The sequence below is a fragment of the Podarcis melisellensis genome (assembly GCF_964234715.1).
Source record: "Podarcis melisellensis genome assembly, chromosome: 10".
Classification (NCBI taxonomy): domain Eukaryota; kingdom Metazoa; phylum Chordata; class Lepidosauria; order Squamata; family Lacertidae; genus Podarcis; species Podarcis melisellensis.
Genome location: NC_138542.1, coordinates 61739500 through 61765465, shown reverse-complemented (window position 1 = coordinate 61765465; position 25966 = coordinate 61739500). Strand labels below are relative to the sequence as shown.

The 25966-nt window shown below is 42.1% G+C and overlaps 1 protein-coding gene across 1 annotated transcript in view; it reads left to right on the top strand.

The window, feature by feature from the left end:
* Window positions 1-568: 568 nt before the first annotated feature.
* Window positions 569-25966, top strand: part of LOC309378649 (1-phosphatidylinositol 4,5-bisphosphate phosphodiesterase zeta-1-like) — a 46931-nt gene continuing 21533 nt past the window's right edge. The window contains exons 1-7 of the mRNA XM_081927135.1: window positions 569-756; window positions 7135-7336; window positions 8706-8850; window positions 12808-12960; window positions 15826-16047; window positions 18120-18276; window positions 20099-20215. Coding sequence (XP_081783261.1) covers window positions 711-756; window positions 7135-7336; window positions 8706-8850; window positions 12808-12960; window positions 15826-16047; window positions 18120-18276; window positions 20099-20215 — 1042 coding nt within the window. The 5' untranslated portion in view covers window positions 569-710. The remainder of the gene's footprint in view (window positions 757-7134; window positions 7337-8705; window positions 8851-12807; window positions 12961-15825; window positions 16048-18119; window positions 18277-20098; window positions 20216-25966) is intronic.

Here is a 25966-nt window from a genome sequence, read left to right as displayed (position 1 = left end):
TACAAGTATGCTTTACTATAACCCAGAGCTGTGACAACCACCACATTTGATTATATCAGAGAAAAGCCTTTCCATGCCGAGAAATGCAAAGCATCCCTTTCCCTACACAGCCCTTTTCTCTGTCTGATCCTGGTGTTCCCAAAGTCCCATTCCATTGGTTCATAAGATTTGAAGAGCGCAATGTGCAGGTTTTTTAAGTGGACTGTGTACTTTTTGAAGACATCTGTCATCCTCAGTTGCTTTTATGTCGTCCTGCAAACGTTTGGGAGATACCTGGCTGGCCACTGTTGGAAACAGAATGCTATAGTAGGTGGGCCTTTTGTCTAATACAGCAGTACTTTTTATGTTCATTTTTAACATTATCACCATAAAAGAAATATATAGATAGTTTTTTTAAAAAACAAATTTTCTGTCTAAGAAGTACTGTATCTGAAGTGCCTGTCCTTATCTTTTTGCATTAATGATGTCATGCTGTGCATTTTGTTATGCATTATTCTTAACTCACCCCCCTCCCCTTTAAGCAGGCAAGTGATTCATTGAAGTCTGGAACTATTACTATAGAAGATTTTAGAGGAATTTATCGTACGATAGCACACAGATGTGAAATCCATGATCTTTTCAAAACTCAGTCTCCGAACCACAAATTGCTCCCACTTTCAAATCTAGTCCAGTTTCTTAGAAATGAACAGTTTCAGCCTGAAGTTGATGAAATGGTTGCTGCTCAACTCATTGCAAAGTTTGAGCCCATCGAAGAAGGTACACTGGATTTTTAAATATCTAATTTCATAATTGTTCTTACAATATTTTTATTAGCATTAATCACTGGTAGCTATTTTTTACGCTAGAGCTTGAAGTTGGACAGTGTCTGTTCTTGGGTACAATTACTGAAAGGTTGACAGAGTACCTTTGGAAAGTGGTGCCCAACACACCCTCCAGTCTTGTCCTGTGAGATGAGACAAGGGTAAGAGAACTGGGCTACTGGGCTCTTTTACCAGAAGGTACATGTGGTGTCTTTGAGCAGTGACCCGCATTGATCTCCCTCATCCTTTGTTTTTCCCTGAGGAAAAGCCTGGGCACAGTTTGAGGAGGAAATCTCTCACATACATAGGCTGGGCCAAGTTTAATAAATCAAAACCAGCATATTGAATTATCTCTGGAGAGCAACAGGAAGCTAATGAAAATGCTGGAACACTTGTATAATGTGATGTTAGCAACTCACCTATTGTAAGATGGGCTGCTATATTTAGTGCCAGTTGAAACTTCCAAATGGTTATTAAAGGGGTCCTGATGTAGTCCAGTCCTGACTACAAAGGTGCAAATGATGGTGACTGGATCAGATGAAAAGATAGTGGCCATCTCAAATATGCAGATAACGAGTGGCACACTACATGGGCCTGTATTACTATGGAAAGTTGGACTCCCTCAGTGAGGGGAGTTAGTGCCCTCTTTTGAATATAACATTAATAGTCCTTTGATATTTCAATCTTGCCTTGATCCAACCTAACCAAGATCAATTGACAAGTCTAGTTTCTCAGCCTGTCAAAATGCTGGTAGGACAGGTTGAATGAAAAATAAATATGTATGGTAAGAAACTTGGTAACCTTCCAGATCCTGTAGACCCACCAGCAGAAATTCATAAATGGCATAATAGGCCAGAGACATATCTATTTAAATCACTGAAGTATAACTCTCCTTATCAGTCTCTGTGCAAAGGTTTAGATCAACATCACAAGCTATGTAGCTTGGAGAAAAATATCATCTAGATGTGCTTGAAGCTGTAGGCTTTAGAGAGTTAAGAGAATGCATCAGGCAGGTAGGCATTGAAATAGTGGGTGTAATCCAACGCTGGTAAATCTGAAATGATGTAAGCTAAAAAAAAGTATCAATAATTATGCTTACAAGGATTAGCAATCAAGAGAGTTGTTGGAAACAATGCATAAAATAGAATGCATGCATGTAAAATAATGGTGCGTTCACAGTTTGAGTACTCTACAGAACGTTGGTTGCCTGTGAAATAGTATTTAAAAGATAAATATTTTGTCTTCCTATTCCTGGAATGTACAAGGTGTATTATAATAAACTTATAAAATAAAATAAAAATAACAACAGTAAAGTAGTACACAATCTCAAGTGACTATACAAAATCAATACTGTATAAAACAGCAAAAAAATAAACCCAACAGCCCCCCAAAATGGTAAAAACCATGCCAATTACAAGGTGAGTTAAATATTTGGGAAGGTAGAGCAGTCTTCCCTAGAAGAGGCATCCCAACCCCAACCCCCGCTAACACACAGTACATTAGGAAGAGATACAGAAGGAAACATTAAATATGTTCATTTTTCCAATGAGAAAAGGCTAAAGGGATGTGAACCTTGCAGCATCAGAAAAATGCAGAGCCAGGTAAAATATATCTTTGAAACAGGGTCCATATATTTACCTTTGGATACTGTGAGAACAAGAAGAAAATTTGTGATTGTAATCTGAGAAGTAAGGAACAAAGTGATTTCAGAAAGGATTGTCTGGTTCACTGGCTGTTAAGTAGGGCAGTCTGAGCCAATCCATCTTGAAACGTGGGTTCTTTGTAATAGTTGGAACAGCTAGAGGTAGAATGGGAAAGTATGGAAGTTATTGAAATATCAACCCTGTATTTCAATAACTTCCATACTTTCCCATTCTACCTCTAGCTGTTCAAGCTATTACAGAGAACCCACGTTCTTCTGTTCAAACATTTTGTGTGAGAAGCACAGGAAAATTGGCCTGACCCTCTCAAAATATTATTTGTCAGTAATGTCAGCGACTTCATTAACCAAAGAAGAATTTTGGTCTTTTTATGTAGTTGTTTTTTTGTTAGTTTCAGAGCTAGTTTACTATGCATTATGTGACAGTCTATTCAGTTGTGGACAGTGTATTTTAAAAACTCCAATTTGGATAAAGTTCAGAAGTGATCAAAAAAGGTTTTGTTTTTTTTTAAGAAAAGAAGAAGATAGAAGGAACATGTTACGGAAACAGGTCGAATTAGCCCAAGGAAAAGACAGCAGGGGGAAAATGACTAGCAATATATTTTTGGATATTACATGGAAATGTTGCAAAAATGACAGAAATGAATTATTCACACTAGTCAGGATGGAAAGAGAAATAATGGTTGTGGCCTCATTTCTTCAGCTGATGTAAAACATGAGAGAAGTGGAGTGGTGCACTTAAAGCAAAAACCTTCTAAAGGGAGTGAGATTGTGCCAGCTCAGTTGGCTGCTGTCTACACAAAAAAATGTAACAGCGCAATCTCAAAACCTTAATCCCAGAACTGCACCTTTATAATTTACTGATTCTCTGCTATTTGACCCCCACCCCTCAGCTGTCTGTTGATATGAGCCACTAAGAATTCTCAGTCTCTGGGCTGCATCTTTTATTACGATTTGTACTCTAGTGCACATGCCGAAGTACAATATGTGATCATTCTTCTTTTTGAAGTTACACATAGCATTGGACCCTACTTAAACTCAAATGGATTTAAAAGTTAACTCACAATCTTTACTGGAGATTCAGTTCTCAAGGGGCAGATTTTATGTCTTTTTGGGAACAGTCCAGTTATAGCACATTTCCCAAAATCATTAATAAGTATCAAATCAATAGGTTGTTATGTTGTACTTCAGGAACTGTTGGTGACTCTTCCTGGTTATCAAGCCTTAAAAATTGCAGAATGAGATGCAGAGCTGATCATTTGCCTTTTAACTGCAGTCAGAATCGCAATTGCAAATTACTCAGAAGAAAACACCAACACAGCACCAACAATGTGGGAAGAAAGGGGGGGCTATTGTAAAGTGATAGTTTCATAGTGGATAGAGTGTCAACCAGTGAAACTGTTTTATTTTATCAATTTGAGATGAGACTGTAGGCCTACCTACACTTACCTGTGAGTAAGGGCTTATCCAAACTTAACTTTCCTCCATGCTTTTCAGGCATGATTGACACTTTAAAGCTCTGTGTCTGAGCACTTTTCCCTGCCCCATAGCTTTCCACACGAAAGCCTGCTCTTTACTGCTGAATTGGAGCAAACAGTGATCCGTGGAAAACCCGAATTGACATTCATTGAGCTCCAGCTTTAAAGAGAGTTTCTTTGTGGGGAAAGCCGAGATGAAAATAAGCTCACTCAGATTTGGAGTTTAAAAGCGCGGACCTGTGCCTTGAAAGCTTGGGGCAAAAGATAAGTATGGCAGTGGGGATAAGCCCTAAGTCTCATTGAACTCAGTGGGGCTTACATCTGAGTAGACACGGCTAGTATACTGCAGTGTAAGCAAATCAAGGCAATGGGATGATAACTTTGTACAAAAATACCATTGTATCCAGTAGTACAAAATGCTGACCACATGACCTGGAAAAAACTGTCTGCGGAAGTGGACAAACACCTGCTCCCTCGGCCTTTAAAGCAAGATGAGCGTTGCAATTCCAGAGTCGTTCGTGACTGGACTTAATTGTCAGGGGTCCCTTTACCCTTTACCTTACAAAATGTACAGATAAAGTAGTTGTTTGCTTTGTACATATCAGGCAGCTGTGTGTGCTACTTTTACCGGACACCTTCATTTGCCCTACCTCCAATAAAACATGTCTCTCCCACTTTGTGTACAGCAAGCACTGTAACTCTCCAATGGTTTGATTTTACACCCCTCCCCGGCACTCTCTTCCATTGTCTCTGGAGACAGACACGCAGCACAATTCTTACTGGGAAGGCTGTCCACAAGGAGGGGAGACTTACCTGTTCACACCCCCACATTGTGACGTACAGCCCCCACCCCCGGGCAAGTAGGAGTCTTAGGAAAATAATCCCCTATCGGCACTGGTTGGGATTCCCCCCCCCACCCATGTTTCAAGTTGTGTTAGGCAATAACCTCTGTCCCCAGTAAGACTTGGTCTTGCACTCATAATTATGCTAGGAAAAACAAGATACGTAGCTACATATTTGGTGAATATTAATTTTGCATCTGTCTTACTAGCCCCTGTGACCAGCAGTGCTGGAAAACAATACCGGGTTCCTAAAATACAGTGGTGCTGGGAAGGACATGTTCCTGAAAGTTTGGAACAGTTTAGATGCATGTTTTGCTTTCAGCACTGGCGCAAGGGGATGGCTTGCCTTCTTACACGGCTTCTAAGAGCCTAACAGCCCAATCCTATCCTCTCCCACTTTGTAGTAAAGCAAAGAATTGGGTTGTTATTTAATTAGCTACAGCCTGCCTCTCCCAGGGGCTCAGATGCAGAACAGTCTTTCTCCTTGAAAAATATGGTTTCTCTCTTCCCAAAGGGCTTGCAGTCTAAGAAAGAGAGGCTTGGAAGTAATTGGGATCAAAGGGAAGAACAGAAGTAAAGATAAAATGTACTTTATGTAGAAATAAAGATGGCTAAGCACTTCGCAACTCTGTGAACACCAAGCTGTCTCCTCCCTTTTGCACCTCTTAAAAGGTTCAAACTCTCTCTATCCCCCCCACTACAAACACCCCCAGCCTCAAATGCAAATTTGAATACCAAACACAATAATGACAAAACTTTTTACAACCCACAAAAAGTAGCTCAAATGCCCTTATATGATCCATGAGAATGGAACTTTTTGTATGGTTTAAAAGTATGGTCATGAATTTTATTATATATTTATTAAATTTGTATACTGCCCTTCACCTGAAGATCTCAGGGCAGTTTGCAACACAAAACATTTTTTCTCAATTTTATTGTTTTATCTTTTTGTTAGCCACTTTGAGGTCCCCCCCCCCCACAATCAAGCTAATGCTATTCTAGGCTGCATTAACAGAAGTATTGTATCTAGATCAAGGGAAGTAATAGTGCTACTCTATTCTGCCTTGGTCAGGCTACACTTGGAATATTGGTGCCTTTTTTTTGCTGCTGCATCACATTGAGTTGAGTCAATGAGTCAAATATAAGATAGAGGATGCCTGCTTACTAGCAGTGCATATGAAAAGGATCCTGGGATCTTAGGGGACCATGAGCTTAACGTGAGTCAACAGATGTTGCTGTGGGATCCTGCTGAGACTTATATAGAGATTAAAATTTCCGCATGGTACCATCTCGATGTATAACTAACTTTCAGAGTATTATATTTTATAGAAAAACAAGATAGAAATAGGATTAAGCACTTAAAAGCCTCAGGATGCCACAGAGAGTTTCCAGGAATGTTTTGCCCCACCTAAAATGCCTTGAAATCACAGTGGTCTTCCACAATATTCCAGTATATACCTTTGCACCTTTAACAGAGCCACACTGGCAACTGGGGTTGATTGCAAAGATCATGCGCCGTGTTTATTTGTTACACATGCACGCAGTGTATATGCATGGATTAATGGCATATGCGGGTGGCGCTGTGGGTTAAACCACAGAGCCTAGGACTTGCCGATCAAAAGGTTGGCGGTTCAAATCCCTGCGACGGGGTGAGCTCCTGTTGCTCGGTCCCTGCTCCTGCCAACCTAGCAGTTTGAAAGCACGTCAGAGTGCAAGTAGATAGAGTGCAAGTAGATAAATAGGTACCACTCCGGCAGGAAGGTAAATAGCCTTTCCATGCACTGCTTTGGTTCGCCAGAAGCAGCTTAGTCATGCTGGCCACATGACCCGGAAGCTGTACGCCGGCTCCCTCGGCCAATCAAGTGAGATGAGCGCCGCAACCCCAGAGTCGGCCACGGCTGGACCTAATGGTCAGGGGTCCCTTTACCTTTACATTCTCTCAGTCAACCCTAAAACTGGCTGCTGCAATGTGTTCCAATTGGATTTACCAAGTGCTCTTCAAAAGCAGCCCTATATATCACACATTACAGTGGTTATCCCGGATAACAATGAGCAAAATCATATCTCTCCAATATTCTTTTGAGATAACTTGGGTGGACCCTTTTCATCAGCCCCAGCCAGCAAGTCTAGTAGTCTAGGATGGTGCAAGTTGTGAGTTCAACAACATCTGGTGGGCCACGGATTCTTCATCCCCAAAATAAGAGCAAAAGCCTTTATATGTGATTTGACACCCACATGCTCCATGTTGCATTAACATATTTAATCTGAAATGGTTTGAAATTTTGCTTAATTCTGTAAGGAATCATAGTAGAGATGTACAGTAATTATTTTCCCTGTAATATTCTGGCTTTCAGCAAAGAAAAATTCACAGATGACATTTGAAGGATTTCTAAGATACATGACATCTGAGGAATGCATGGTATTTAAATCTGAGCACAAAACTGTTTACCAGGATATGACCCGTCCACTGTGTGAATACTTTATTTCATCCTCTCACAACACCTACCTCATATCTGACCAGCTAATAGGGCCAAGTCACCTGTGGGGTTATGCAAGGTATTTGTGCCCATTTTAAAATAGTAGTTTATCAGGTAGAATAAGTAATTCAGAGAAGCAGCGCCTCATGTTTTCCCACCAGATTGCTGGTTGAGAATGTTTTTAAACTTTTATTTTTAAAGAATGTTTTAAAATTGCCTTTAGTTTTTGGTTTTTTTTTTAAATCATTGCTGTGTTTGCTGCCCTGGGCTCTTTCAGGAAGAAAGGCATGATGGAAATCAGATCATACATACATACATACATACATACATACATAACTAACATGTTCTTCCAACTAGACCTCTATGTGGGTATTGGCAGGAGAGCATGTTAGTTGTAGGAGATTAGGATCCCAGCCAGCTGCTTATGGAATGAATATCAGAAAATGGATTTAGGGGTGGGTAAATCTGTCAATTTTAGTTTCTCGATTTCTTATTTTGCCAATCTTAATATCAATTCTCCACATTTCCACATCAGTTTTTGTGTGTGTGTGTTTAGAAAAGTCCTCATGAAAAATCACCAGCATTTTAGTGCATATCTCTCCTAAGACACACATTTTTATATGCAGTTTTGCCTAATAAAGATTTTTTGCAGGCAATTTCCTCTTATACAACACATTTTAGTGTGTTGCATTCACTAATATACTCACTGTTGCCCACTTTCCCCTGGTATATGCATTTTTTGCTTTCCATTTGATGGGAGAACTGCACCACAAGGGTTGGAGTGTGAATTTGGTAGATTCGACTTTAAATGCAAAGCGGTATAGAAATTTCTCCCTTATTCTTAACTGGATGCAAAGATGCTCAGAGCAGCAAACCAGGGATGTAGTTTCCACCATTGCCTGGCCCCACTTGTGAGCTTTCATAGTTGGGCAGCCTAAGCGTTGCCTCTAGCTCTGCTTTCTCTGAAAAGCTGCTGTGAGTTACATGGATCCATATCTTATCCTTCAGGTGATGGTTCCTGTGGGGCTCTCCACTAGATGCCGAGCGGGAGTGGGAGTTGTGGGGTAGCTTTATTCATGGTGTAAGGTTCTTAGGAGGAATCAGAGGAAGACAAAGCAGATACCAGCAATGTTGCGAAATATAGATGCTGTGAAAAAATTGCATGCATGAGGAGCACCCATCGCCCATTTAGCAACTGTATGGAAGCACCCTTTGTCAGAGAGAAGGGTGCTAGCCAGATCATCTACCTGGGGTGCTATTTTGCATTTGCAGAGATTTGTTCCTTTATTTATTACATATACTCCACCTTTCCTCCAAGGAGCCCAGGATGAGGTACCTGGATCTCCCACTCTACATATTATCCTCACAGCAACCCTCTTTCTTTCTTTCTTTCTTTCTTTCTTTCTTTCTTTCTTTCTTTCTTTCTTTCTTTCTTTCTTTCTTTCTAGTGCTCTAATGAAAGGATGCCGCTGCTTAGAAATTGACTGCTGGGATGGACCAAACAATGACCCTGTTGTTTATCATGGACATACATTAACAAGCAAAATTAGCTTTAAGACCGTCATCCAGGTGATCAGCAAGTATGCCTTTTTGGTAGGTACATGTGTGACAAATTGGGGGTCGGTTAACAGAGCACAATGACCAAGGTGCGTTCAGAGTTTTGGCCATAGATAGTGTATGTGATGGTGTCCCTACTCATGGAACTTTCCCAAGAATGTTTGCCCGGCATTGACTGTGCAGAGCTATAGGTGAAAAGATTCATATTTGCCCAAGCTCTTTCTTATGAACATAGCTGTCAACATTTCCCCTTTTTAAAGGGAAATTCCCTTATTCCGAATAGGATTCCTTTCAAGAAAGGGGAAAAGTTGACAGCTATGCTTATGGGTAGGGACACAGGTGGCGCTGTGGGTTAAAGCCTCAGCGCCTAGGACTTGCCGATCGAAAGGTCGGCGGTTCGAATCCCTGCTGCGGGGTGCGCTCCCGCTGCTCGGTCCCAGCGCCTGCCAACATAGCAGTTCGAAAGCACCTCCGGGTGCAAGTAGATAAATAGGGACCGCTTACTAGCGGGAAGGTAAACGGCGTTTCCGTGTGCAGCTCTGGCTCGCCAGAGCAGCGATGTCACACTGGCCATGTGACCTGGAAGTGTCTCCGGACAGCGCTGGCCCCTGGCCTCTTAAGTGAGATGGGCGCACAACCCCAGAGTCTGTCAAGACTGGCCCGTACGGGCAGGGGTACCTTTACCTTTACCTATGCTTATGGGTGGTAATTATTTATTGCTGCTTCTGATTGTTTTCTGAGTTTTATTTTATCTTTATGCTGTTCTCTTACTATTGCTAGTTTTTTTGTTTTGTTTTTTTAAATTAAGCTGATAATTGCATCCACCACAGTTGGGGAACTAGATGTTGTTGAATTCCAATTCCCATCATCCCTGACCATGGGCCATGCTGGCTAGGGCTAATGGGAGACAAGAGTCCAACAACATCTGGAGAGCTACTGGTTACCCATCTCTGCAACACACTTTTGCATATGATTGAAGTCTCCCTGAGCTCAGTGGGACTTCCTTGTGAGTAGGCATCCATAGCATTGCACTGTAAATATGCTAATGATATTTGCTTTTTGAATTTTAGCTTCGGGTGTAGAAATGTCTTAAAATTAATAATGTTAAGAAATAGTGCATTTCAGGTTTTGCTGTTTTGACCATGTTTGCTATGGGTGGGTAGGTGAATGAAAATGAATGAGAGAATTCTAAGTGTTAGAAAGGACCTAAAGGTAATTTGGCCCATTCCTTAACCATCCCCACAAGATGAAACAAGTTGCAACACTTAGAGAGCAGGGATGCAGTGCAGAGGTCACCAGAGGGCAAAAAGCCAGTACGTCAGTAGCCTTCTGGCATTTGTTGAACACGTGTGGACATAAACTGTGCAGGAGGTGTGGGGGTGGGTTGTGTTTTTTTTTGCCAGATCTGCCCCCATCATCTGCACCACCTTTGCCACTCTTGACTTTCCCACTTAATGTAGTAAGGTCAGAAGAGGGATTTCCCACATGCTTAGCTGAGACAAGAAGTGGATAGAGAAAGGGCACTCTCTAATAAACACTAAAACTCAGGGATGTCCAATGAAGCTGAATGCTGAAAGACTCAGTACAGGCAGAATGAGGTACTTCTTAACTCCCATTGCTCATAGTTAACCTATGAAATTCACTCCCACAACTAATAGTGCCAGTCAACTATTGGTCATTCAATAATAATTAATAATAATAATAATAATAATAATAATATTCACTTTAACAGCACATGGGGCCCCATGTTGTACAATGAAATTTTGCTTGATCAGCTGGGCTTCTAATGTAAAAGTAGAAACCTTATTATGTCATGAATTTATCCTCATCCATCAACAAATGACAGGTTTTCTCCCTATTATTCAAAAAAGGAAACTGGAGAATTCTTTTTAAAAAAACTAACCCTAGGAAAATTAAACAGGGAGCAATACAGTACATAATGAACAATATTCCCAACTCTCCTTGGCCACAGTATACAAACATTAGATTTGCAGGTATCCTGGTATATCTCCCACCCAGATATGTTGTGGGTATAGTTTGAAATCTCAAAACTGTGCATACCTTCCTCAACGCATCAACCTGTAATTAAAAACAAAACAAAACTGGAAGACCATGATTGGATTTCCCTGAATAAATTGGCGAGAATTACATATTTGGATATGAGATCTACAGTAGCTAACAGAAGGCCCCACCCTTTAACTTCATTTATAATACTTTGCAAATATAGGGGTTGCAATCTTGCACACCATCAACAATCAGTCTATAATTGATTATATGGATTTCACATTGGCTGGCCCAGCTTTGCGCAGACCTATTAGAAATTTGCTTCAAATAATGGTCTTTTGGGGCAACCTTGAATCTGGCATATGCTGTAATTTCAACCAATATAGAAGCAAGGAGTCTGAACTCTGGATAATATGGCCAGAAGAAAACCTAACCATGGGATTGTCATCTGGGGAAGTTTGGAGATGCAGCCAGTGTGAGTGGCACTAATAGTTCTGCACTCTTTCCATGGTTTATACCTGCACAGTCTTTTGAAGATGGCCTTGCTCTGCCAGGAAGCTTACTTTGTGGCCACAGGCAAGTTCTATTTCTCATCCGAGCTTACTTCACAGAATTCTCGTGAAGAGAAAATGGGATAATCCGGAGTATTTTCCCTTCAACAAAGGATAAGATGAAATGTGGCAGATAAACTATTTCCATCTGGTGCCAAGGACAAAAATGAAAGAGGCTTTCACCTGTCAGTCTTAAATCTTCAGCATTTTAAATCAAAAGGCAATCTGGTTCAGTTGGTTTTGAAGGAGATTGCACAGCCCTCCCCCCAAAGTAATTCTTGCACATATCTGGCATTTATTTATTAAGGGAAATCTTATATATACTTAACATACTCTTTTCTCTTTGTATATGTCTGGATGGCACCATAAACTAAAGCAACACAGTGGTGGTTGGTACCCGTTGCGATTGGTAGGGCAGAAGGTAAAGAGACTAACAGAAGGTGGAACCAGAGCCAAAGTTTTGCAAAGCTATGGCAAAGCTGGTTTAATTGCAAATGAGAGTCAGACAGGTGGGGATTTTCTGAGAGCAGAGTAAGGTTGCTGGGGAAGTGACTCATTCACCCTAATGGACCAGCCTCCACTGCAGCAACAATGAAACTTCAGTATAGTAATCTGAACATGACTCACCATATATCCAAATCCTTTACAAGCTGTGGTTTGTAGCTGTAGGGCTGTTTCATGGCCTGTTTTGTTTCCACGTAATTCTCACACACATTTCCCCATGGAATGTCTCTTGGGCTTTCCCACGGGTATAGCTACTTTTGGTCAGTTCTCTTTGCTTGAAGCTGCGAGCATCGCATAAATCAGTAGCTGTATCCAGGATGATCCTAGTTCATATGAGAAATCGCCACATTAATACAGTCCTGAGAATGCTTGAAGGAATATTGTGGGGTGAGGGAAAATGCCTATAGCCAAGGTCCAGAGAACCATGCTGCTAGTTCCCAAGGGACTAAGACACTCCCAAGAGTGTCTGCTTCTCTTAAGAGCATCTCCCCCCATGCCATACAACAAACTGCTTTTAGAAAAGGAGTGTGTCCCCTCACCTCACCTCCCACCCCCACAAATCTGTTCATAATATGGCATTGGCCTTACTTGCGTAAAGGGGAATAGCCAGAAAACCGAGTTCTTGGATATGCCTGAAGTAGCTCTTCGAAGTTTAACCTATCACTGATGCACACACATTACAATACCACCACTGGTTCTGTAAGGTAAAATGTATACCCAAATCCCAGAACAGCACCTGTGTGTGGTCTGTCGTTTCTTTGAGAGTGGTTGCTTCTGCCTAGACAAATCAGCTGGGATATAAGATGTCGCAGTATTGTTTTGTATCTTTATTGCAGATAACAGTGCATGCTTCTCATAGTATTCTTTTCTCTTGTTTTATATTTTCATATTTGTGTAACTGGGAATTACAGTATTCATTGAATTGTACTTCCAGGCCTCCGATTATCCTCTGATACTGTCTTTGGAGAATCACTGTAGCCCTAAACAGCAGGAAGTAATGGCAGATTATCTGACAAATATCCTGGGTGACATGTTGGTTATATCTGCGATTGATGATATAATGCCAACTGAGCTCCCTTCCCCTGAGGTAACAAAACTGAGTTGCTCTTTCATAAAAGATAACAAGGAGGAAATCACTGCAGTTGGCATGGTTATTTCCTAAGAAGTTTATCATGTTCCTCCCATTAAAATATGCAGAATTAACTACACCTGGAATGCAGTCTGTTTGGTATAGAGTTATTGTACAAATAGAAAACACCAGTACGCCACCCCCCAGATTAAGAAGAAAATATGCGTGTCACAAAATTCAAGTGTAGACCAAAACATTGGAAATACAATGCATTGTAGATTCCCTTGAACCTTCCAGTGCATGTATTCATGATTTATTATTACCCTAAGGATGATAACACACCTTATATTTGTTATGCGATTTTAGTTATGCGATTCTAAAACAAAACAAAAGCCTGCAACATGTCAGAAAGGTACTTGTGTGGAATGCATTAAAAGTCTCACAATCTGAGCTCCATATCCCTCATTTGCTTTTCAAAGCAGACTTTAAAATATGCATTCTGGGAGTTTGCACATGTTTTTCCCCCCATCCTACATCTCCATTCCAGAGTTCTTGAATGAAAACACCAGATAGGCAACTGTACTTACTTGAGGTTGACAAACATGGCTTGCCATGAAAGCTACTTGGCTGCAAGATGTTGTCTTTGTCTCCACAACTATGAATCAGGACAAAAGAAGGGGGCCAATGACTTCATGCACTATCCTAGCAACTTTTCCCCATGGCAGCTTCAAGGGATGGCATTTGGAAAAGCCGGGATGGAGCACAACAATTGAGTGATAAAGATCGACACTTTTGTCCCAGCCTTTGTAGTTTAAAGGGCTTGTCTGCACCAGAGTTTAATGTGGATTTGAAGCTCCTTGTGTCTCTAAACTATTTGTGGCATCCACTCAACATCCCCCTTATCCGAGTGACAGCCCATGAACCACATGAGTTGGCCGTGTGCGCGAAAGCCCACCCCGTTCTGCCCCTTTCTGGCGCTGAAAATGGTGATCACTGGTGATCGCACATGTGCTGAAGTCACACAAATGATGAGTTTCCTGTAGCAATAATGTGCGGAAAGGATCCCAGGCCATGTGAATTTGAAAGGTACCTATTTGAATAGTTTTATTTGCACAGTCCCAGTTTTTTATTTGGAGATTTGTCCACTGTTAGCAAATAGGTTCTAATTTTAAACCAGGAGTGAACAACCGCAGGCCCAGGTGCTGAATGCTGTTGCCCTCCAGACCTCTCTTTTTGGCCCCTAGGGTTCTCATTGGGCTACATCCCTCACTTCCCCACTCTGTGCCCTCTTCAACTGCTTCAAGAGCCAGTGTGGTGTAGTGGTTAAGAGCGGTAGTCTCGTAATCTGGGGAACCGGGTTCGCGTCTCCGCTCCTCCACATACAGCTGCTGGGTGACCTTGGGCCAGTCACACTTCTCTGAAGTCTCTCAGCCCCACTCACCTCACAGAGTATTTGTTGTGGGGGAGGAAGGGAAAGGAGAATGTTAGCCGCTTTGAGACTCCTTAAAGGGAGTGAAAGGTGGGATATCAAATCTAAACTCTTCTTCTTTTGCTGGAATCTGTCCTTGGACTCTAATAGGGACAACTCCCCATTTTTGTGTGTCCAGGATGCGCATGACTACGTGCCTTTTTTTTGCACCAAAAGAGGGCGGAACAGTGGGAGGGCAGACTTGACGGGCGTCTCACGGTCGCGCATGGTGCCTTGGAATGCAACCGCCGCATAAATGGGGAGTTGCCTGTAATGCTATTTGCTTGCCTAGATAAACAGTTGAGTGTGGGGAGGTGTGTGGGCTGACAGCTCTGAATTTTGCATGGCTGGAACATAGGCTATTGTAGAAAAGCGAGAGACACTTCTGTTGCTCCACACTTTTGCCTTTGACCCCACCCACCACGGTGAGCATGTCCCCCCCCCCGAAGGCTGTCCACAAGGAAATGTGGTGCTCAGGCTGCCATTGCAACCTGATCAGCACAAGAGTTTAAACATGCAACTTTGGCAATTGGGTGGGTTCTTTTATTTTAAAAAAAAGGAGAAGAAATGGGTTAAAGCCATCTCTTTCAGCTATGGTGCACCATTAAAACCTACACGGGAGTACAGTGTAATACTTTTTATGAGGAGAATTTAATCATACAGATGCTCAGCAGTACTGTTCTTAATTGCAAAAAAGGAACAAATGGATCAGGAGAGAATTACAGATATAAAGCAGAACTCTTGGGAAATAATGCCATCTTGCAAGTACTGTTCACGTTTCTTGATTTCAGGTGGAAAGGGATATAAATAACTTTAAATGCACTGCAGAACTCAAAAGATTTGCTGTAAATTGATTCAGGAGGTATGAGGACTTTGGAGGGGGCTGGAATTCCAGTTATTGTAAAATCAGAGTACCTGCCCTTTCTTTTCTCCTGTGCTATGGAAACTCGAAATGTGCTCTTTTGTCTGTGTGTCTTTTCTTCCTATTTCATACCTCATTCAAGCTAAATTTTCACTAGAAATGTGAAAAATACCATCAGGATTCATTTGATCAAGATGATAATGCTTGCTTGGTATCACCTGGCTCAAACTCAGGCAACCTCTGAGTTTAACATGTGAGGAAAACCAACAAACAAAGCACACACATCAATAGCACAGCAAGTAGTGCCAGTGAACAACTAGTCAAGTGTTAGGCACAGCTTTGGGCTAACGGCAAAATAGGAACCCATGAGTCTCCAGAGGTTCTTGGATGTTGTCTCCCATTGCCCTGACCATTGGCTGGGACTGATGGGACTTGGAGCAACATTTCCCGGAGGCCCACACGTTCTGAATCACTGCCTTCCATTTTTATTACTTTTTCTTCTTCCTTCTTGTGTTACTTATGATTCTTAATACCTATTGCTTTCTTATCACAGTCACTGAAATTCAAAATAATGATTAAAAACAAGAAAATTGGGACACTTGAAGAAACGCTTGCAAGGAAGGGCACGGATAGCCATGGTCAGACAGGGGAATTTGAAGAGGAAGAAACAAGTGATGAGGAGCTGGACGACAACCCTTCGCACCCAAAGCAACCGCTGCTGAAAAAGAGAAGGGCACGCTGGAAGGGCTCAGCTCCACCTCGGAAAAAACAAAAGGTATGACCTGAAGTCATGTCTAGTTAGATCCTGGGTTTAAAACCTACGAGAAAGCAAACACACCAGCCCTCCCTCCTCTTTATGACATCTTTTTCACTGCTCTAAAATTTCTGCAATGTGCTCTGTGTAGGGCTGCCCTTTGGTCCTGAGGCTGCAGCTAGTGTAACACCATCACAAAACACCTTCTTGTTGGATTAGCTCTGGCTGCCAATTTGCTACTGAGCCAAGTTCAAAGCTTTGGTGCTAATATAATAATAATAATAATAAATTTTATCTATATCCCTCCCTCCCCAGCCAAAGCCGGGTTCAGGGCGGCTAACAAAAATAAAACAGTACAAAAGTACAGTACAAACAACACTCTAAAATCATTCATTGTAAAATTGATTCAAATCAAGCCACTGGCAACCATTGTACCAGAGCTCCACGAAGATTGCCGAGGGAGGGAGTCAGGCTGTGCCCTGGCCAAAGGCCTGGTGGAACAGCTCTGTCTTGCAGGCCCTGCGGAAAGATGTCAAGTCCCGCAGGGCCCTAGTCTCTAGTGACAGAGCGTTCCACCAGATCGGAGCCACAGCCGAAAAAGCCCTGGCTCTAGTTGAGGCCAGCCTAACTTCTCTGTGGCAAGATGTTTTTATTTGAAGACCGTAAGTTTCTCTGTGGGGCATACCAGGAGAGGCGGTCCCGTAGGTACGAGGGTCCTAGGCCGTATAGGGCTTTAAAGGTTAAAACCAGCACCTTAAACCTGATCCTGTACTCCACCGGGAGCCCGTGCAGCTGGTATAGCATCGGGTGAATGTGGTCTCGCAGCGAAGACCCCATAAGGAGTCTCGCTGCAGCATTCTGCACCCGCTGGAGTTTCTGGGTCAGTCTCAAGGGCAGCCCCACATAGAGCGAGTTACAATAATCCAGTCTGGAGGTGACCGTCGCATGGATCACAGTGGCTAGGTCAGGGCGAGAGAGGTAAGGAACCAACTGCTTAGCTTGGCGGAGATGAAAAAATGTAATATATAAGGTCTTTGCAGCACATGCAAAGGTTACTTGAGAGACTTCCTTCTCCTATTTCCAGTAGGTCAGTGTGTTCTGCAGGGGAGCTTCTCCTTAAGTTCTGAAGCTAGTGGATGCCTGTTCTACAGTAACTCGGAGCAGGGCTTTCAGTGTGGTTGCCCCTGTTTTGTGAAACAGTATCCCCTGTCAAGATACGACAGGTGCCAACTACCTGCACTTCCTGCAAACGACTGTCTGCAGCCTTAATCAGTATGTTCCATATTGTATAGTTTAACCATTAAGTGTTACACAGAAAGGGTGCAAATCTTCTTTTACAGATCTTCGGTGCGGTATAGTAGTTAGACACCATATATTTAAAGAACATCCCCCCCACCCCTAAAAATCCTGAGAATAGTAGTTTACCTCTAGCAGAACTGCAGTACTCAGCACCCTTAGCAGACAATAGTCCCTAGGATTCTTGTCGAGGGGAAATGTGCTTTAAAATGTATAGTGTGTATCAGGAATGCCAACATGGTTGTGACTGTGGGTGCCTGTGGCTGTGGGTGCCATGCAGTGTGCATGGTCCTGGTACCGAAATTCATGGGTGCCCGGCCCCTTCATGAGGAACTTTGTGGGTGCTCGGGCACCCAGGGCCCCAGGGAGTTGGCACCTGTGGTGTGCATGCAGCTTCAGAATGGGATTGGGAAAACATGTTTATACTCATGAAGTTGGCTAGGCTAAGTCACTATCTTTCAGTCTAGACTACTTCTTAGGGTTGTTGTGAAGATAAAGAGAAGGGAATCCATGTATGCTGCATTGAGCAATGAAGGTAGAAAACATATATGAATAGTGATTTGACTATGAGTTGCAGCCAACTGAATTCTACTCAGAGTAGACCTATTGAAATTAATGGACCTAGTTTTGTTTCATTATTTAATTTTAATGAGTTTAACTCAGAGTGTGATTGACATTGAATAGAACCCCTTTCCTGGTGTGCTTTCAACAGAAATTGACATCTCAGTTGAAACTGAGATAGTATCTTTAAAAAAATATATCAACAAACCTTCAGTCATCTCCCATATTATTTATAGATGAAGAAAATAAAGATTGCCTTGGCACTGTCAGAACTTGTGATTTATACCAAATCTCGGAAGTTTGTAAGCTTTGAAGACTCCAGAGAAAAGCAGTTTTTTTATGAAAACAATTCAATTGGTGAGCTAAAAGCCCGAAAGCTGGCAAAACTCGCAGGTAATGTTGCTGTTTTCTCTTGCTTAAGCCTTCTGAACTGTCAATAAACTTTATGAGGCAGCTTGTCACCAGCTGGCAGGCAGTGAGATGTTTTGAGCGTTGATTCAGCGCTCTGCATGAGTTGAGTGGCTAAAGGTTTGTGTTGATTGGCTGTTAGCTACATTTCATCCAAGCCAAAAATATACGTAAAGAGAAAAATATCAGTAAGTGGAAGCTTGCAGGGTTTTCTTTTGTTTTTTTAAAAATAAAAATAAAAGAAATCTGGGATAAGTGACTGCAGTTTTCTTCCGCTGTCCAGTGTTGCTTGGATCCAGTCCAGGCAGAGTTGAGCCTGGCCTGGAATGCAGGACTGTATCTTCCCTTCTGCCTCGCTCTGCAGAAAATACGTCAATTGGGTTTTTCGTGGGTTGACATTTGATCAGACTGAGTGGTAAACAGTGGGTTTTCCTGAGGGAAGTGGTGGGACAAAAAAACCCCCAAACAAATGAACAAAAACGCCCACTCACTCTCTAAACTGGTTTGGCATAATTTATCTGTTGCTAACCCTGATTAAAATAAGCCTGAATACTCTTCTCGGTTGATACAGAGAGTACTGTTTTCATCAGGGTTTCCAAAGTAAGTTCATGACCAGACTGAACCAGGTACATTTTAATCAGGACACCACACCAGAAAAAGGGGGGTGGGAAGTGATTTGTGCCTAAGTAGGATGCAGTAAGCTTTGAGTCTGTGACTGTCTCTTGATCCATAAGACCTGCTTCTACTGTGTTGGACGTAAAGTCCCCAGAAACAGAAATATATCAGGTACAGGCCAAACTGCATGTTATTTTATTGATGCGTTTTGGGGGCAATGGGTGCTTGAATTTTACTTGGGGTGGGGGTCAGCAGCTGTGAGCTCCCTGTTCAGAGCTTGCTCTTCATCTGGATCAGGGCCTCATACTCATTCCCTATTGAAAATTACCCCCCTCTGGCTGCTGTTTGCTGCTGAGTGCCTTCTTTTGCAGTAAACAGCCGTTTCAGGGGCAAGTAGCAGGTATAGAGAGGGAGGGTCAGCAGGAAATGGGTGCGAGCCCCTAATCTGCATCAGGAAGATGTTCCAGATTGGGCTTCATGGCTGCTTTTTTCCTTCAAAATGGTGGCTAGTTTAAGAACACTGTCAAATAAGTGAATAACAAATAATTGGGCCACAGTATTTATCATTATCATAATTATTATTACATATTGAATTTGTTCTTTGCTCTGTCTTGCCCAGGGCAACCCAGAGTGCCAAACAAACAAACAAACAAACACCCCATAGTTGCATCAAAATCAAGAGGAAAAAGAAATACATTAAAAACATTCCACCCATTTCTAAAAGACAGACAGATAGTTCAAGGCCAAAGGCCTGGTTATAGAGGAAAGTTTTTGCCTGGTGCCTAAAGATCCTGATAAATAAAATATAGGGCTAATATCCATCCAATTTCAAGTCACATGTGCTCCACTACCAGAAATTACTGTCTTCTGTATATACCTGAGACAATCAGAATTTCTTCACTTTTAGTGATCACACCATTTGATTTATATAAAGAATGTTTTTATAGCTAATATAAGTATAGCTAATAAATATATGGATTTTTGATAATGACTTTGTACTACCCCATCCTTCCAGGACATTAACAATTAAGGTAAAGGAACAGATTATGACAAAATGAACGGTCACATCAATACACATCAGAAAATTTTAAATGTGCACATGTACTCAAACAGATTTTTTTTAAAAAAACCATTGCTTTCAATTGGTTAGGCTATTGTGTACCAATAACATGAATTTAAAAATGTCTTGTAGCTAATGAATTTGTTCAGCATACCGTCAGATTTCTTACAAGAATATACCCAAAAGGAACCCGGGCCAACTCTTCCAATTATAACCCTCAAGAATTCTGGAACGTTGGGTGTCAGATAGGTAGGTGATTTCAAGTTCTCGTGGTTGTTATTGTCGTTCAGAACATGTCTTCTTGCTTATGTATGGCACAAGGCTTGACATTTCATTACAAGAATTTTTCACTCCTGTGAAAGATTGTCAGCAAGGATTCCTTTTCAACCTTTTGCTCTTGCACACCTTGGATACAACGCAAAGAAAGGGTGCTTAATTCCCATTCAAATCAGTGGAGTTATTTCTGTGGATTGTGAACTGCTGATGAAGAGACTGGACTAGTCTATGTATCTAGCTTCAGAAGCATTGCCCAGACATTCCCAGCCTCTTCCTGCTACAGTCAGATCACTGGAGACACCTGAGTTCCAGTAAAAGAGTGCAAGTGTTTTGGCTTTCCCCATGTAGACGTTTGCTCTTCTTTGCTTGCTGTCCATGGAGTAGGTGAGAGAACCTGTTTCTGCTGTTGCCTCTTTTACATACTATCCTGACTCCAGGTCCCACCTGCTTCTCCACCCATTATAGCCGCTCCTGTCTTGCTGCATGCTTTGCAGTATAGAGCTAAGAGTGAGTCATGTATTGAGCTGTCTGTCTAAATCTACGCCCTCCTTTGTTGTAGCTAACATTTGTTGTAGCTGAAGATTTGCTGATATTGAGACAGATCACAGACAGATATCTCACACGCAGTATTTAGCTACCGCATCCGTAAATGTTAAAACAGGAACATGGCGTGCAGTGAGGAAATTGGCATGGGTAAATTGTAGAATCAAATCACACTTTTGGGAATAGCAAGGCCCCTGAAAGACAAGCCTTCTAATGTAGCAAAACATATACAATAGAACCTTACACTCAGCAAAAATTAGTATGCCTCCCACACGCAACTGCAGTGTAGGTTGGAAACAACTGGGTTAGTACAGCTATACAATTATTTTCTTTTATTTATGAAGTAAAATGAAAAGCAGTGATATATACACTAGAGGAAAATGCACGGTGATTATTTAAATAAAGTGTTATTGTCTGCATTGCATTTATCTGACACAGTAAGAGATAACAAAAAAAGGTTGTAGAATTCAAAATGCTTTTTGAGGTATTGCCTTAGCATTAATGAAATGGGAACTTTTCACACAAATGCAGTGCAATCCTGTGCATGTCTAGAAGTAGAAGTAAGCCTGGGTTCAATGGGATTTACTCACAGGTGTGTGTGTGTGTGGTTGCATCCGTAGTGCAACTGTAGCAATGCTAAATAGTCATTTAATGCCAACAAATATTTTTGAAGTATTTATCATGTTATCAAAATCAAGTTAGAGATATTAATGTTCCATGCAACAGTACAATGCATCCGAACTGTTTATAGATGAACAGTTAACAGTCCAGTCCATAAGCTATTGCCAGACATGGAAGATCAGACTTTCACATGGAACTATTATATTCACAAGATCTTCCCCAGTATTACCTATTTCCAGTGTTCAGGCTGTGAGTTCTAAGACAGCACATGCACACACAAGAGGGAGGTATCGGCAGGATGGGGAAAATTCCAGTCTTTGCAGAATTACAGCCAATTTTTAGAGGAAAGAAGCCCTAAGAGGAGGGAAAACCTTCATTTTAGCTGTGGGTCTGAGGGCATAACTAGATGCGTCACGAGAGATCTCCCACAAAATTTCTTTTCTTTCTTTTTTTAAAATGGCAGATATGGGGTGAGTGAAATCAGATTGGGACTGCAATATTGAAGGGAGTGGGGTTAACCCTTTTCTTCTGCACCCTTTTCTCCCCCTCCAAGTTATTATTGGCCTGATGGAGAAACTTAAAGATACCCACATTATACCAATAAGTTGTGCGGCTCCAGGAGGGGCAATTTTGATCAGGGAAAATGTGTGAGGGGAAAGGCTTGACCTACCCTCCCACAGTCCAAAACCCCTACAACTTCACTGTGTCTACTTAAAAACAGCCACCACCACCACCCAACATGAGATCCTAATTGTGGACCTGAGAGTCGTGTCTTATTTGGCCCTGACTCGGAGAAGTTATACTAGGTATAAGGTCAGCTTGAAATATGCCTTGTGAAATCCAGCAGGACATTTAGAAGGATGTCCAGTATACCAGGTCCTACCTCTGCTGTCTGGGTTTCCTTTTAAGCAAAGAGAATCATGAATCAGTATTATTGTTTTGAAATGACCAACTCATGCTTCACAGTTTCTATAAGCACGTGTTTACTCCCTGTGCAGGGGTGGGGATAATAAATAAATCTGAGGATTCCCAAGGAATATGAGTCTGGGAAAGCAAAAAGTTCACGACCCTTTCTTTCCAAGACTAAATCTTGAAACTATGCATGTGAATGGATTAAAGTGTTTCTTTATTTTGTATAAGATGTTTTTTGCTGCTGCTTTCTCCCCAAAAAACAAAGCCTGAGAAAGCAGAGCCATTTTCATTGTGGTTCCGGTTTGGTTCTTTTTTGAATGAAGTCTTAAAATAATATAATGTCTACTTTGTTGTGTTTTTGTTTTTTAAAATAACATTGGAGTAAAAGTGTTACATTGGAGTTACATGCAGCAACCATTTTAAGCATGAGCGATATATGGCATGAATGTTTTAGGCATGACCCATGCATATCGGGCGCTGCCTGCCTTGTGAGCTTAGATATTATCTTTTGCAGCATCCGTGTAACATTTGGCGTACATATTCTTTTTATTTAACTGTTAAAAGAGTCAGTCTGAACATTCACACCCCACAGTCAGGAGGCAACATTTCAAAATGAGAGCGTGAGACTCTACCTCCCCCGATCATTACTACCTATATACTTACCCATTAAAAATATTAGAAGTCTAGGTGCTGAGCTCATGAGAATGTAGATGCCCCAGACTAGTCCTGGGGTCTTCTTGGATAGAATGTGTGAAACAGAAGCTCTCAGAATGTTTTCCAAATAAATCCAAGACCCCAACTCTGTGGAGCTGGAGCTAGAGTTGGACTAGTTGCCAAAATTGTCCCCAGCCTTGGAATTTTATTGCATCCACAATCATCTTTGCAGCTGCTTAGTAAAGCTGCAGAAGAGAACCTGGTCCACTGTCTCCTGTTAGAGCAGGTGTGGGGAACCATTGACTCTGTAGATGTTGCTGGCCAACTTCCTTCCATTCTGCCTGGGATTGAGGGCACTTGTAGTTCAGCAACAGGAAGGGCTGTGGCTCAGTGGTAGAGCATCTGCTTTGCATGCAGAAGGTCTCGGGTTCAATCCCAGCATCTTCCGGTAGAGTTGGGATTATCCCCTGCTTGAAACCATGGAGAGCTGATAGTGGTCAGCATAGTCAATACTGAACCAGATGGACCAGTGGTCTGACTCTGTATAAGACAGCTTCCTATGTCCTTAATATCTGGAAGGCTGAAGGTTCCCCTGTAATCCCAGCTCGTTACAGTACCTGTACAAAAGACACCCGTCTACAGAAGCAATCAATCCAGCAGATTCCAAACTAGCCACCATGACCAAGACCAAAGAGCTGTCCAAGGATGTCAGGGACAAGATTGTAGACCTGCACAAGGCTGGACTGGGCTAAAGACTATTGCCAAGCAGCTTGGTGAGAAGGTGACAACAGTTGGTGCAATAATTCACAAATGCAAGAAACACAAAATAACTGTCAACCTCCCTTGGTCTGGGGCTCCATGCAAGATCTCATCTCGTGGAGTTGCAATGATCATGAGAACAGTGATGAAACAGCCCAGAAGTACACAGGGGGAACTTGTCAATGATCTCAGGGCAGCTGGGACCATAGTCACCATGAAAACAGTTGGTAATACACTATGCCGTGAAGGACTGAGATTTTGCAGAGCCCACAAGACAGCACATGTACAGGCCTGTCTGCAGTTTGCCAATGCACATCTGAATGACCCAGAGAAGAGGTGGGTGAAAGTGTTGTGGTCAGATGAGACCAAAATTGAGCTCTTTGGCATCAACTCAGCTTGCTGTGATTGGAGGAGGAGGAATGCTGCCTACGACCCCAAGAACACCATCCCCACCATCAAACATGGAGGGGGACATATTATGCTTTGGGGGTGTTTTCTGCTAAGGAGACAGGACCGCATTGAAGTGACATTGAACGGGACCATGTATCAAATCTTGGGTGAGCCCTCCTTCCCTCAGCCAGGGCATTGAAAATGGGTTGAGGATAGGTATTCCAGCATGACAATGACCCAAAACACACGGCCAAGGCAACAAACAAGTGGCTCAAGAAGAAGCACATTAAGATCCTGGAGTGGCCTTGCCAGTCTCCAGACCTTAATCCCATCGAAAATCTGTGGAGGGAGCTGAAGGTTCGAGTAGCTACACATCAGCCTCAAAATCTTACTGACTTGGAGAGGATCTGCAAAGAGGACTGGGACAAAATACCTCCTGAGATATGTTCAAACCTGGTGGCCACCTACAAGAAACCTCTGACCTCTGTAATTGCCAACAAGGGTTTTGCCACCAAGTACTAAGTCATTTTTTGCAAAGGGATCAAATACTTATTTCACTCATTATAATGCACATCTATCTCTGGCTTTTGTCTTCTGGGTTTCTGGGGGTTTTCCTGTTGTTATTCTGTCTCTCACAGCTATAGTAAACCTACCATTAAAATTATGGACTGGTCGTTTCTTCATCAGAGAGCAAACAGGCAAATTTGGCAGGGGATCAAATACTCCCCCCACCTCACTCTCTCTCTGTGTGTGTATGCTACAGACTTTTTAGAGGACACAGTGATCTTGAAATCCAGTCTAGGTAATTAATAAGGAACCAAAATGATTTCAGGTATTAAACTTCCCCTTGAGTCTTCCTGACAATCTTAAGGGTTTTGCTATCATATTTCCTTAATTAATGTATTAAAGGCCTACTTTGGCAACAGGGAATAATGAACCTGACTAAAGGCAGTGTGCTGTCAAAAACACAATGCATTTTAGATGATATTAAAAACATCTCCCCGGTCTCTTTCAGGAAGTTCTTTTAGGCCAAAGTGTGAATATCAGATTGATTTGCCCATTTCAGTAAAACCCCAGCTTAGATTTCTTTTAATGAGCAGTCCCCCCACCCCACAGATATTCCTCTCCTACCCCCATATACAAAGGATCCTGGTGGAAATGCGTTTTCAGGTGTAATTGGGAAATGGCAATGAATGATTTATAATAACTTTAAAAATGCTTTTGCAGCGGAGGCACCAACATTTGCAGTTAAATGGGGAAAATGAATGTAATTAAAAACATTAAAGTAACCGAGACCTTTAACTTTGCAGATGAAAATGACTTTATAGCTATAAAATGTAATTAGTCCAAACTTTTCTTGACACTGCGGCTGCTTACATAATTTCTGCCAAATCTCACAAAGCATATGCCCTTCCATATGCCTCATCTGAGATCTTCCCTCCCCGCACCCACCATCATTCTTACCTATAACAGTTACGTTGAAAGTGAATGATGACATACATTCCCTTTGCATGTTTACTTGGAAGTGAGTCCCACGCTGTTCAATGGGGCTAAATTCCTTGTGTGTTTAGGGAAGGGCCATAGCTCAGTAGCAGAAACCTCTGATTTGCACCCAGAAGGCTCCTGATTCAAACCCCAGCATCTCCATGCAGTACTGGGAATGTTCCCATGTTGAACCCTGGAGAGCCTCTGCCACTCAGGGCAGGCTAGGTGTGTGTGTGTGGGGGGGACCTTTGGCTCTCCAGATGTTGCTGAACCACAGCTGGCCATACTTGCTTGTGCTGATGGGAAGCATAGCTTAGAAACATTTGGAGGGCCAAAGATTTCCCACACCTGGTGTGGACA